The following is a 14,888-nucleotide window of genomic DNA, read 5'->3' as shown; positions in this document are numbered from 1 at the left end:
CCCCATTCCCATTCAGCCCTATGGGAACTCGGAATGGCCCGGTAATTCCCCATTCTGGGAACCCGGACCCGATTTTGGCGGCAGACATGCCGCCAATAGCGGCATGGCTACCGCCAAAATCGTAATGAGGCCCTTTATATAATTAATATTCAAGGTTATGTGCATTATCACAATAACTCACTTTGTGCTCAGAAAATCTACAATGGCTAATATATACAGTTCCAAAGTGGTACCACAATTATTATCAGATCTCATTAAAGTACATCAACTATACTCTGGTCAAGTGTCACACAGATCAAGGAATAAAAGTACCAACTAGGCGCAATTCTGTGTGGAGATCCCCCCACCTGGGCAACCTGTAAATTAAGATATCATACAAGCCCAGTCCATATATTGTTATCAAGAGTCTTATTTCCTTCTAAAATAGTTCTACCACCCCAATGTACCTGGAATAGCAGAGTTTGTCGTCGGGTCATCGATGAATCCTTCTTGAGTGGCTCCCTTTAAGGCAGGAGCCACGGATCGGCGAGATCCCTCGAGGACGGTGAGGTGGCAGCTTCGTTCCTAGCGGTGCTCGTCGACGACGTAGCATTGGCGTCCTGCAAGGAAGAGGCATGCGGGGCACCTCGGTGACGATAGTTCAGAACCGCAAAGAGTTTGAAGAACTGTGGCCCAGCAAGGGCGTCGAGTCATCGGCGTCTCTGTGGTCTTTAGGTGGCAGGAAACCCACCTGCGGATGCTCCTCGGCGCGTCAGCGGCCTCTGCTTTCTCCGGCGGGCCAAAGCGGACGACGGTGCAGGCGAGAGCGTTCTTGGATCAAATATTACTTAGGCAAAGGGAGCACGGTGGCTCCGGTCGTTGACGGCGGTCGTCGATGGTGATGGACAACAGTGTCTGGGTGCTTCTCCTTGTGATTCTGCGGCGGTCCCTGTCTCTGGTCGGCAGCCTGTCATAGGTATGTCTACCAGGGAGCGCTGGCAAAGATTAGCAGTGCACGATGGTCCCTCGTACCTCAGGACAGGAAGAGGGCGCCTAACCAGGTCCTCTCTGGGGTCAGTCCTTGGAGACACAGCAGCTTTCAGATTGGTGAAGTAGAGCAGCAGCAAGACATCTCTTCCAGCAGGGCTTCAAGGTTAAGCTTCAGTTTCAACTCCAGTTTCTCTTCAGCTTCTGAACACCAATTCTAACTTTGAGAGGCCCCCAGATATACTAGTTGATCTCCCATTGATTCTGATGGGTCAGAAGAGCATTCATGCAGTCAGGCAGCCAATCAGGTGCATAGTGCATTCAGGTCATTCACTTCTCTCCAGACACTTACAACAAGTTATGTGTATTGGGACAAGTACCCAGCCATTCAACACTCCACACTGCATTCATACCAGTTTCGGGCAGGGCTGTCTCAGTCATTGTGTCAAACACCAGAAACTAGACATCCACAACAAGAAGTGCATATTCGTCACACACTCCATTCACCCAGGTCCCACCCCCAAGGTGTATCCACAACATACAGTCACTAGGAAGGCTCCAGCCAGTCTGGCCTGGACTTCACAACAACACCATATATGAAACTTCCACCCGACAGCCAGTCAGGGGGAAGGGACAGAGTCAGGGCTTCCCAGGACTTTGGGAAAACAAGGTAACAGGCGATAGAAAGCAAGAGCCCACAGGGGCCACCTTGTTTCCTATCAGGAATCAACTGATTCCAATGCAAGGGTCTGGGTATCCCAAAATGGAGAATACTCAGAGCACCTGTCAAATTCAGCATGGAGCTGCCACCAGCCCATACCCTGCTCTGTGGGCCACACACAGGTGCCCAAAAACATACACTAGGGGCACAGGGTGTACCCCCACCCATGGTTGCCATAAGGGTATCCCATGGGTCAGTACACCAAACCAAAAGAGAGCTGCACCGCCACGAGTCCCAAATGAACTCCTGCGTTGAAAACACGACAGAACACACGATACAAAACAGTAAAGGACAAGGATAAGGAGGCCCTGTCCCTCCAATGCATTTCCAGCATCACAAGAGGCAGTTCCAAGTGGAATGTGGCGTGGGAGTGCACAGTGGCCAGACCTAGAAGGGAAGTGGAATTAAAATTGCAAGCTATCAACAGGTCTTGTTTCTAGTATTGTCATTGCTATCACAAATGCACTTTCTGATGGTGTAGCCTTATTGGTACTGATGCTCATTTATTTCTGTTTGTAACACAATACTTTGCAAAAGCATTGTTGTAAGGTGCAAAAGAGAACAAGATAGGATAGTAGGGCGAATGAGTGGGTAGACAGGTAGTAAAGATGGTTCTGGAGACATTCACAGATAAGGAGGCGCAATACATAACTTAAAATTGGGGAGGACAGTTGGGAAAGAGGGAAAGTGGACACTGATAACTAAGCCCGGAGCCCACAACCTACATCCTGAACAAGAGAATGGATTTTTACGCAAAAGGGGGCAGAGGAGGAAGTCTGGGGCATTCTCAGCTGGACCCAAAATACAAATATAATTTAGTAACGGAAGGAAGCAGGGAGGGATGAAGGAAGGAACGAACATGTGCTCAAGGGCAGGAGAAATGTGCTACATCTGGATAGGAACAGCACTAACAGTTGAAGTTAGTGGTTAATAAACTGTGTCAAACTTTTCAGACAAGCTGAAGTGTAAATATAGCCCCTGCAAGGAGGTGATTGCTTGGAGGATAGGTCTGGTAGGAGGCATCAGGGTGGGGAATGTTGACGGCTTACTACTAAAACCACGAAAGTCCCAGATGTACTAATGAAGTGATTTTAGGGTCAATTTTCTTTAGAGTAGATCTTGAAGGCTTGGAGGGTGTGACATCGAGGCTTTTACAGTTTGAGGTAGAGGTGGGTGGTACTTTAAGAGACTGGGAAAGTGAGATGTAAGGGGACACAGGTGAAAAGGTACACAGGTATTGCCCTTGGATAACTGCCCTTCATGACTGCCCGGACGTCCCCCTTTCAGGTGGATTTCTTGAATTAACGTGAGCAAGACTGTGCCATATGATCTTGGGTGAACCATTGATGCTGCTGGGATGGAGGGAAATTATCCTGCCAGTAGCGAGCAGAGTTTCTGGTGGCCAGAGCATCGAAGTACAGGCTATGTACACAAAAGCGCTCTACAATGCTGAGATGTATAGCTCCCTGTGTAATTACCTTTATTATTTTAGTAATGTCCCACTGATACCTCCCTACTTGGCTCCTTCTTGCCCTCATCCTCTCTCTTCCATCTTTAAATCCCTTGGTTCTTTCCTCTGTTCCTCTTTCTTTCTTTCTTTCTTTCTTTCTTTCTTTCTTTCTTTCTTTCTTCCTTCCTTCCTTCCTTCCTTCCTTCCTTCCTTCCTTCCTTCCTTCCTTCCTTCCTTCCTTCCTTCCTTCCTTCCTTCCTTCCTTCCTTCCTTCCTTCCCTCCCCTTACTCTCTTTCTTTCTTTCTTTCTTTCTTTCTTTCTTTCTTTCTTTCTTTCTTTCTTTCTTTCTTTCTTTCTTTCTTTCTTTCTTTCTTTCTTTCTTTCTTTCTTTCCTCCTTTCTTTCTCCTTTCCTGCCTTTCTGATGCAGAAAGCCTGGTGCCCTGCCTCGATTTAAATGTCTAATCAAAGGCAAGGAATTGCACTCTATCTCGGCAGATTCCCAAAAGAGTAGACTTTGCCTGGATTGACGATATTGGGGGTCATTCCGAGTTGGGCGGTAGGGGCTTAACGGCACCGTTAAGGATGGCGGTGCCGTTAAGCCCCTACCGCTCTATTCTGAGGTCCCTTAGCAGGTCCCAGCAGGAACGGCTGGTCTGACCAGCCGTTCTTAGCGGGACCCGTTAAGGGACCTTGGAGCTAATAACGGGACCACAATTTGCTGGTCCGTTATTAGCGCCTTCCCCATTCCCATTGAGGGGCTCAAATGGGAATGGTTAACTGAATGTGGACTTACCGCGTCCTCCAAGGTCGGAATGGCCTGGTAAGTTCCCATTCAGTGAGACTGGACCCGGACCCGGGTTTGGAGGCAGCCATGGCGCTAATAGCGCCATGGTTACCTTCAAACTAGTAATGACCCCCCATTTTCTAGACCTGTCCCATTTGCGTCAAGTCTTGAAAACAACTTTTTAATTATGTGCTCAGAGTCATTATTAACATGCTTTTTCTTTCCTCAGCGCTATCATTCGTCTGACGCTCCCCTCGTTCTCTCTTATGTGTTGAGTCATGCTTTTTGAGACCTCTGTAATTTGGCACCATGCAAACTTTAAAATAATTCCAAATACAATAATTAATGATGGGACAAACTAAGTGGGGAAGTATGCCACATTTTGAGACCTTTATCATGTCGCCTCCTAAAATATCGAAAACAAAAAGGCTGGCATGTTCCTATATACACCATCCAAATGCTGCCGGCTGCCTTTATAAGGAGCATGGCCTTATAGGGTATGGATCTTTCTGTACAAACGACCTCTTATTCTCCTCCTTATTCTCATCTATCAATCTTAGCTCCCTTTATTGACCCAAGACGGTGCCCCCCTTTGTTGTTCTTTGCTTCCCCCCCTCTGTGCCTTTCCCAACCTCTTTTCCTCGCTTACTCCTCCTCTGTTCGATGGACACTCTCTCGACCCTCCTCTCTGTCTTGCAGGAATTTGAGAACCCGGATGGGGAGGAGTTCTCGGGGGAGTACACCCCGCCTGCTGAGGAGACCTCCTCTTCGCAGTCCATCCCTGACGTCTATATTCTCCCCCTCTCCGAGGTGTCGCTTCCTGACCCTAACCCGCAGCTTCCGAAGTCAGGTACCTGCTGCCAGAGCTTCACCCCTGTATGTGCTTGCTCCCACCCATCCTTGCATTATCCATTAGAGACCCTATCGCTTCCATTTTTCCATCTATTATCATCCTTGACTTTGCATCCCTTTCTCATGGTTGTGTTCATATGATCTCTCATGGAATTGCTTCTCTGCTCTTAAATTCCTTTGTTTCTCCTCCCTCCTGTTTGTCCTTTTGCTACTTGTCTCCTTCCAACTTTTTTACAAATATCCTCAAATTCTTTCTGATTTTTCCTTCACAACTCTCTCTCTCTTTCTCGCCCTCTCTCTCTCTCTCTCTATATATATATATATATATATATACATATAAATATTATCCATTTCTCTCGCTTTCAATATCTCTATTTCACTCTTTATCTCTTTCTCACTCTCATCTGCTCACAGTTCCACTGTGGAGAAAACTATAGGCAGCCATCTTTCCTTTGTGTCCCATTGCTCCATTTTCCAGACGCGCCGTTTTCATCTCGGAAATCATTTACAATTTTCACACTCCATGTTATTGCTCACCCTGATTGGCTCCTCAGAAGGAATGGGACGGAGAGGTACAGTTAACTGGGATGATGGTCATGCCTATCACACCTATGGAGCAGTGGTTATGCAATGCTCAGCATCAAAAAAGCCAGAAGGAGATTTCCTGTCCAAAACAACCTGTGGCTGGCATTGTAATGTGGCCATATGACTCAATCTTATCAGAACATCATGATTCCTATATTGGAATCCGATTTAGCAAACCAATGTATAATGGCACCACAAATAGTGATCCTTCCTTATGACGCCCACAAATTGGAAGCAACAATGTTTGGAGTTATAACATGACCACAGACTTATTTCAAATAACTTAATTCCTAACATATTCCTAGGTACCCCCTTGTTGAATAAACATAGAAATCACTGAAAGGGGTCTGCTGTCCCACTTATATCCAATCTGCCTCACGTTGGCAAATAAGTCAATTTGGATAGATCCCCAGGTATGTAGTGCCCTAGGTTGGAGTGACTTTGCATTATAACCAAGGATCTTGCGTGTTGACGCTGTCAGCGCATCCACCTTGGCTCGAGTTATAAATATCTGCTACTGAGCATCTTCATTTTAGGTGTGCCTTCAATCGTGGGATCAACCTGTGAGTCTCTGTCCATATTTTCTCTTCAATCCTTCCACTTGCACCTGGGTTGTGTTGGAGGGCACTTTCCGCCGACAAGCCTAGCCACCTTAGCCTCACTAGGCCATATGTAGCAATCTGTCATGCTCTTCCGCCTACGCGGCATGCTGCAGACAGGAAATGGGTACTTACTGTTTCTAGCTTTTTGATAAGTAGTAAAAATATGTCTGCATTTACAGTGCCATGGACTTTCACACCATCCCTTGGAAAACATTGTCTGGGAAGCTATTGAAGGCTGTCACCTTTGGCTTCCCCTGCTATTATGGTTTACTCTACATACGGAAGTTGCAGTCTTGGTCTCAATCCAACTCATTAGACCAAAGGTCCAAGAGCAGGATAGTTTGAATGCCCAAGATGGAGAGCATGGCGTCTGGACTACATAGAACTATCTGCTCAAAGTAAAACAATCCGCTACAAACGGAAGGACCGTAGGGAGAGAACTGCAGCATGACTCGTCTGAAGGAGAAACACACATTGCTTGCCGTAGATGAGAAATGATGCCCTTGTCTGAAGCAGGACACTGACAGTGCTTTAGATGAAGAAGGCAAACACTCAAGCCTTTGTCTTGTTTTGGAGGAGGTGGCCACCTAGAAAATACCTTGTGAAGAAGAGCCAACCACTGCAGCATTCCCTTGTAGGAGCAAAACATTATGCGTAGGAACCCACATTTCTCAGAAAAGCCTAACACCCTAGCCTCAGCTTCTAGGATTAATCCGCCCATTGCTTGAATGAGGCAGCAACTGCTGCCTTTGCTTTTCATTTGAAGCTACATCACTCCTAGGAGACAATTACAACAGCACTGCACACCCTGTCTTCTGGAATTGAGCACAACCCAAGGCCACTTCCTATAGGAAGGTCACACACATCCATCAAGTAGATGAGGACCTCTAGCCCTTCATAGTAGTGGCCACTACAACCTTCTAAGGAGGCCAACATGATGTATCCCAGACCATATTCATTATGGAGTGACACCTTCAACTGGAGGAAGACCCCCCCACTCCAGCTTTCCAGATTACACAGGGAGGCTAGGAGAAGAGTCTTATGCTGAAGGTTACAATTCAATTCCTCCATGTAGATATAGTGCTGAGGGGACAGAGACCGGTTGGAAAAAAGGATTGATCACCTAGTAGGAAATATGAAAACTAAGGCTGGGGTAATTTGGAGAAAACAGAAAGCGGTGAGCTAGTGATAACTAATGATAGTTGGCATTTGTCACAATATATAATGAAAACATCTAAGTAGTTGAGGTACAGGCCATTCTATTACAAAAAGGCGGCACATCTCACTTCAAAGGAGATCAACCTTGCTGCCAGTCAGATGTTTAAAGCACAACAAACACATGCGAAAATGATGGTCCTGAGTTTTATTTAACAACTTCTGCTCAAGCTAGATTCAGATTGGCTAAATGACAATTGAGGAATATTTTGACTGGCCAGTGATGTAGAGGTCAAGATGACGGGGGAAGGTCACCCATTCACATGCCAGACATGCCAGACATCACCTTCCATTTGTAGTGCCCCAGTCCTGTTCTTTTTTTGCAATCAACGGGCATGTTGAAAAATGTCCCAAATGCCTTCTAGTCCCATCCACCTGTCCCCCACATTGATCAAAGCAAGTGCTTCTATGTTGGTTAGTCTTGTCTGTCTCCACCCTTTCTGGCCAACATCAGGGCCCAGTGTCACCATTAAGAAACTGTCTCTTGATCATTGCAGGTTTGGTGAAGCAGCCGGGATTCAGTCGTCAGGACCTGAGTTACTTGCAGGAGATAGGGAACGGGTGGTTCGGGAAGGTGAGTATGGCTTGCCTTGGACCTCTGGTCTCAGAAGTGCACAGAAGAGTTGGTATAACTGTTTAGCAGCTGGCTGCTTGGTCGATGAACAGATCCGGGCCACATTGTGTGCATTCGTGTGTCCATATATATATATATATATATATATATATATATATATATATATATAGGTGTATATATATATATATATATATATATATATATATATATAGGTGTATATATATATATATATATATATATATATATATATATATATAACAGGGCCTGCGGTAGCAGCCCTGTAGTTATGGTTAAGTTACTCAACCCATAGGAAGAACACATTTTGGGTGGCTTATAACTTTGCATTCCCTGGACGAGTCCTCACGAAACTTTGCAACAAAAGTATATGGTCCCATCAGATTGACTCTGCGATGTTTGGTGAGGTTTCGTGCGGGGGGGGTCAAAGTTATAGAGGGGGTACCAAAATGTGTGGTTTTTCCCACAGATGCAATGGAAAAAGGATTTAGCTCACGCCTACAGCACAAACCACTCGACGGATTTTCACCAGATTTGCAGCAGGAATGGCAGCTTGGTCCCAAAAGCAGGCTTTTGTACATTTGGTGTAAATCCGTCCAGTAGTTTCTTTTTTTTAAATGACCAAAAAGTAGGTAAAAGAAATTTTGATGTCTGGGTTCGGTCCGCGGACTCACGTCCCTATTCGCTCCGCGGACAGGCCTCTGATTGTTCGAGGGGCCGGTGTGATGTTCGGCGGACATTGGACACGCCCGCTGATTGGATGGTGAAAAGCGTTTAGTGCGTCATATTTTTGGAAACGCCCACCATGTTGGATTCGCGGACAGCCCCCGGTGTCCACGAATGTCGCAGTGAAAATATGTTAAAAAACACAACATTGCACTTGTCAAACTAATGAAACAATGGGCCTCATTATAACTCGCCCGGTATGGAAACAACGGTGGCAGTAAACCCGCCGCCACCGTTGTTTCCATGCCGAGCAATCACAACTCCTGCAGGCGGAGGCGTCAAACCCGCCAGGTCTGACCACGAGATGGTGCCGGTGTTTCCATGATCCCCATCCCCATTGAATCCTATGGGACTCAATGGGAATGGGGATTAACACCATTCCGCCTCTGGAATTCCCGGGACACCGGGTGTTGCAATGCCTCGGTAATTCCGGGAGTAACGGAGGCGGAATGGTAATACGAGTCCGGCTGTAACCAGGCAGTTTTACCGTCTCGGTTACCGCCTGACTCGTAATGAGGCCTAATGTCTGGGGAGGCGAGGGCTGATGAGGATGGGATGGGATATGGCCTTGAAAAGCCCCAAAAACAGGTGGCCTTTCAACTCCGATGTCCGCGAACAGTCCAGATGTCCAGGGCAGTCCTGTGATATTCCCAAACATCTCAGATGTTCGGGGACATCTATGCCTATTTCTGCATTACAGGGTTGGTGAAAAGCAGTTTTTGGATGGCTTATAACTTTGGCGCCACTCAATGAAACTGCATGTGTTCTGCAAAATGTGGTGCTGTTAGGTTAAGAGGGAACAGAATTAGATGGGGGGTCCCAAAATCTTTTAATGACTTATAAATGTAGTGCCTTTTGAGAAATGTGTACAAAACATTGCAAAAAGATTTTAGACCTACATATGAATCTTTCTGCAAACTGTAGTGGGATTTTGTCAAGAGGGGGTACAATTAGAGGGGGGCCTGAACAATTTTAGATGACTTATACTTGTGTTGCCATTTGCTGAATTTGGACAAAAGTTTTCAGAAAGATTATAGACCCAACCTTGAACGTTTGTGCAAAGCCATAAAGGATGTTGTCAAGTGGGGGCTAAATTGTATGACTATTTTATGTACATACATTTTGGCACTTAAAAAAAATAAAACATGTGCAGATTTGCACAAACTTGTGTAAGGAGCATGACCACAAGGGTACCAGCAATGGGGTTAAAGTGGGCATGGCCACCAGGCACCGGCTATGTGGTAAGGTTTTTCGAAATTGGGATAGGTTTGAATGAGGAAATAAAATCTGTTCGTGGGTACAGGTTGAAGTGCTGGTTGGGATTGTAGCAAATAAGCACGAGGAGAGTCAGCACGAACTTTAAAGCATGGTTTTGCAAATATGTCCTGTGTTTTATTTATTTTTAAGTATGAAAATGTACATACACAACACAGTGATATAACATTGGTGTCTGGGCAATGGGCCTGGCCATAAGCAAGGAGAAATGTGCATTGTAATTTGCTTATCAGGGCATGCAGCATGGTAGAAGCGGTAGGTTTGAATGGGAAACAATATTGTGCTTGTGGTTACAGCCTGAAATTGTGGACTATATTATAACACACATGCGTGATGAGCATTAGCAAGGACCTGGAAGCATGTTTTTGGAAATATGCATTTTGTTTTATTTTTCCAAAGTGTAAGAATGCAAGTAGAAAAACTAGTGATATGCATTTGGTTTCTGGGTAGTGGGCCTGACCCTCTGCAAATACAAATGTGTACTCTGATTTGCTTATTGAGGGATGTGGCATGGCCGAAGCCCATGACCCAGGGATTTGGAGACTGTCCATGGCTGCAAGCCATGAGCATTGGCCATTGGTTACATTATTAGGGTATAGTGGACACAGAGATAGGATGCAGGGTAGGTGCAGTGAGGTGGTTTTGTTCGGCAGGGGTCATGGTGGAGCCTTATGCGTAGCAAGTTGAACAATGATTTGCATCCCAAGCATGCACGGCTGAAAATGACAGACAGAAGTATGTGTTGCAAAAAATATGTTTCTTAAAGGAATTTTATAGCTCTTTCATATATATGAAAAGAGGAATTATTAATAACTTATATATAGTGATGTAACACCATGAAACATTTTCTCTTATAAAAACTATGACATTGAAAGAAAAAACATTGTTAAAGGGATGTTACAGTTAAGATGCATTTCACCCTTGGGGCTCTTCTGCTCCAGGAGTTAGCCAGTGGCTTCACACCTTGGCATCCCTTGGCACTTTTCTCCTGGGTAGGGGGCAGTGTTTCTGAGGCTCCTTGATTACAGCTTCAAAAGCTCTTCTAAATTGCTCCCCCTGTAGAGTGGTGTTTTGCAGTATTCACAGAGGGCTGTTGTCTTCAAAAGATATGGATCAACAGCATATTTTATTGCTTGCAAGGTAGCTGGTGGAATTGTGTGTCCCACAGAAGTAGGCTGTGTGGTTACAGTATTGGTTGAGGAAGATGAGGTGGAGGAAGACAGCCTACTACTTGCTAAGAAAGAAACAACCTTTCTGAGAGCATTGCAGTGGTTGGATTTGGTGTGGCGGCACATGTAGGTGGTCCCATAGGAGTACTGTCCAGGTAGTCTGTGAATGAGTTTGTACTCAGTACATTTCACTTTGGTAGCTTTAGCCTTTGGTACATTCCCAACAGTGGTAAAGAACTGCCACACCCCTTATTCTCTCTGGGTGCTAGAGGTAGGCCCATCCTCTACCTCATCTTCTTGGTCCTCTTCATTGTCTTTTGAAGTACACTTTTTTGTGTGTAGGTCCTCCAGCTGGTGGTGATGGTGGCTCTTGGGGAGGAGGGATGGCAATAGCTGATGCTATTTTTTAAATTAATAGCAGTTTTGCTAATATCCTCCAAAGTATGTGCTGTGTGCTAGATTGTTAATGGATAATGAGTAAGAATAGGTGTAGGAGCTGGGCAAAGGTACATTTTGCTGAAAACACAGTTCCGAACTGTTAGCGAAGCACAGACCCGTTCAAGGTGCGCGCACATGGTCAGGTGACACTGCCATCAAAATTAATTTCATGGGTGATGTCATTAGTGATGTCATCGATGACATTTGTGATGTCATCTTGGATGTCCTGGGTGTTGGTCTTGGCAGTGCACAATGGATGTTTGGATGTTCCTATTTATATATATATCAGAAAAAAGGAGGAGAAGAAACCGCACTCACCGCGAGCCAACAAATATCTCCAAAAGAAAAACGAATAAACTCACATCATAATAGATACGAGTTTATTGGTGTAAAAAAAGACAAAAAAGGATAGCAACAACAAACAAACAGAGCCAGAACGCCATGGGGCAAGTCCTGTGACACAACACGTTTCGTGCTACACTGAGCGCTTGATCACGTACAGGGAACTGGCCAGAAACACCATATATAACATAATATGTAGTCCTTCTGCTATTTCATCCACTCTCACATCAGGCTGTTACATAGTGCGGTGTGCGTGGCAGCCATCTTTGCACGGACTAAAATATACATGGTGTGACTCATGGTCACGTACAGTTGGCCCTAATGAAAACAGAAAAATTGCATGCAAGGTGCATTCAAGTGGTTGAAAATATGTTATAACCACATAAAAACAGGATAAAATGCAATTACAAATATCCAAGATTAAATACACAGACCGTACTAATAACAGATCATATAAGTATGTTCGTAAGTCAGTGGCACAAAGACATCCATAGTGGTGCAACGTCTGACAAAGTGCGTGACATAAACAGCACAATACGGGCAAGCGGGCCAATGTTGTAGCAGATAAAGTACATATAATCATATAGACACTTAAAAATATACACATGCAGAAATCAGTCAGTCCCGGCATGGTAATGATCATAACCATTCCCTATAGGCTAAAGTGCAAGTGCAAACAGAGTAAAAAATCTCCAAAGTAATATGCAGCTGCATTAATATGTATGACAGCAATGGTGCTTGTTGGAACTTTAGTACCGGATCAAAGCTAAAATATTGAAATGTCCATGATACATGAAATAAAGTGCAAATGCAAATAGGCTTGACGATTCCGGGACTTGCGACCATAGTGGCAAGTATGGCAGTGTATCCACTGAGCCTGAACCCATTTCGACTTCAATGCCATATCATAGTGATGAAAACATATATCCATGAAACACTGTATAAAGTGCAAATGCAATAAGAGTAAGCAGCTCAAGGTAGAAAGTGCGACCATAGTGACAAATATCGGTATAGCACCATAACATAAAGACCTCTAATCATTACGACCTTAGTGACATCCAGGTGATGTATCACCCGTACCTATGTACATATTGACTTCAGCACCATAACATAGTGATGGATTTACAGATCCATGATATATTGTGTATATATATTGGAGGAGTGCCACCGCCTTTCGATTGCTTGCAGTCTTGTGTTTCATATATATATATATGAAACACAAGACTGCAAGCAATCGAAAGGCGGTGGCACTCCTCCAATTGGTTCTGTAATAAACACCGACTCCTGTAAGCTTCGATCAATGTCCTTTATTAAACATAAATGGAGAAGGATGGATGGAAAAAACAACTACGCGTGTCACCTTGGCCGGTTTCGTCAGATTGTTACACTCGCATTTCTACTCTTACATTGACTTTTCCTTTAACAGTCCAAGTGAAAATGTTTTAATTCAGCCCGTATATTTTTGGGGGTATGTCTTTGGGTGTAATATGAGTTACCATACATTCCCAGAATCCTCGTAGTGAAGACAATAAAATAGTAAATTGGACCTCAATGTGCTCTAACACATTTCCCCTGTTTTCCTGCCTTAGAGAGGATCTACTTTGGTCTTCACTGGTTGGTTTGTTTTAACTAGGTCCTCACATGTATTGTACATTAACAAACAAGTCCTTCATTTTCACTTTAGGATTACACAGTAAAACAGTACCTCACCCCAATTGTGAACATTATTGTGAGGTTCCTTGTACAAGGATAAAGGTGTGTGTGTGAGAGAGAGAGAAAGAGAGTAAGAGAAAGAGAGAATTGGAAACATTTATTTTGTTGTGGGGGAGATTTGACTCAGTGACCTCAGAAGAGTATTCCATAACTTGGTTTCCAGTATGGTAAATCTTCAATGCCAAATTGGTTTGATTCCATTATTTGTTGTTACCTTACTTCTCCTTCCATTCCCCTGCAGGTCATTCTTGGTGAAATCTTCTCAGATTACACACCGGCACAGGTGGTAGTGAAGGAATTGCGTGCCAGTGCCAGCCCCCTGGAGCAGAGAAAGTTTCTATGTGAGGCCCAGCCATACCGGTAAGATCCAGAATACACCCTACTAAAACTCAGATTACCACTTGGCTCCCTAGGAAAGAATCATAAGAGGATGCCTAAAGCACTTCCCTCTAAACAGTCATACCCCAAAAAGCCTCATTAAGTAAAAAGCTAGCATATGTTTGTTAGTGTGGACAGAATTCCAATTTGGATAGAAAGAATGAAAAAAGATGTTTGGGACATAAGGAATGTATGCATAAGATATACTTTGAGTGTGCAGATGGGGTGAACATACACATCTTAGCTTACTAGCTGTGGCATAATTATTGGGCCTCCTACACTATGGCACCGTTCCTATACTCTGACTGGGAAGGGAATGGAATATGGGAGCCCTCCTAGCCACACAAAACATCCACATCCACACACAACATCCACATCCATCAATATGCCAACGACATGCAGCTATACCTCAAGATCGCCTAAATCAAGGACATCCATAGGCTCAAAACCTGCCTCTCGCTGATCCAATCGTGGATGTAATGTGCATACTTGAAGCTCAACCTGTCCAAGACTGAATTCCTACTCCTCACCAACAACACGGAACAACCAGACATACAGACCGAACTATCAACCATGAACTTGGAGGACCTCACACCCGAGCTCGCCTCCTGCACCAAGTCCCTCGGGATACACCTCAACAAACTCCTCTCCTTCAAGACACACATAGCTAAGACAACTCAAATATCTTAGTATCAGCTCTCCCTTCTGCAAAAAGTCAAGCTCTTCCTCCCTCCGGATAGCTTTAGGTCCACCGTTCAAGCACTGGTTCTATCCCACCTGGATGGGGACAATCCACTCCTCGAAGGCCTTCCGTGGTCCTCCCTTGTGCCCCTGAGAAGTGTCCTAATGTAGCTGCATTCCTCATCAAGGGTCTACACAGATACGACCACATCACTCTGGCCCTCATCGACCTTCACTGGCTCCCACTTCACACACAAATCACCTTCAGGTCTTGTTGCATCATCTATAAGACCATCGCCCTCAAGTCACCCAGCTACCTTGCAGACAAACTCAGCATCTCCAGCAGACAGCGCACCACCAGAAGCCAGGACATGTGCAGACTTGAAATCTGCTGCTGGGA

The 14,888-nt window shown here is 44.8% G+C and overlaps 1 protein-coding gene across 4 annotated transcripts in view; it reads left to right on the top strand.

The window, feature by feature from the left end:
• The window catches only part of LMTK3 (lemur tyrosine kinase 3), a 406,442-nt gene that overhangs the window by 127,873 nt on the left and 263,681 nt on the right, over window positions 1-14,888 (top strand). For all 4 annotated transcript variants that reach the window (XM_069637264.1, XM_069637273.1, XM_069637254.1 and 1 more), the window contains exons 4-6: window positions 4,623-4,773; window positions 7,675-7,751; window positions 13,671-13,789. In XM_069637264.1, coding sequence (XP_069493365.1) covers window positions 4,623-4,773; window positions 7,675-7,751; window positions 13,671-13,789 — 347 coding nt within the window. The remainder of the gene's footprint in view (window positions 1-4,622; window positions 4,774-7,674; window positions 7,752-13,670; window positions 13,790-14,888) is intronic.

The sequence above is a fragment of the Ambystoma mexicanum genome, chromosome 1q (assembly GCF_040938575.1).
Source record: "Ambystoma mexicanum isolate Mex_15411 chromosome 1q, UKY_AmexF1_1, whole genome shotgun sequence".
Classification (NCBI taxonomy): Eukaryota; Metazoa; Chordata; class Amphibia; order Caudata; family Ambystomatidae; genus Ambystoma; species Ambystoma mexicanum.
The sequence above is the reverse complement of the archived record's forward strand: the minus strand, read 5'-3'. Positions and strand labels throughout refer to the sequence as shown.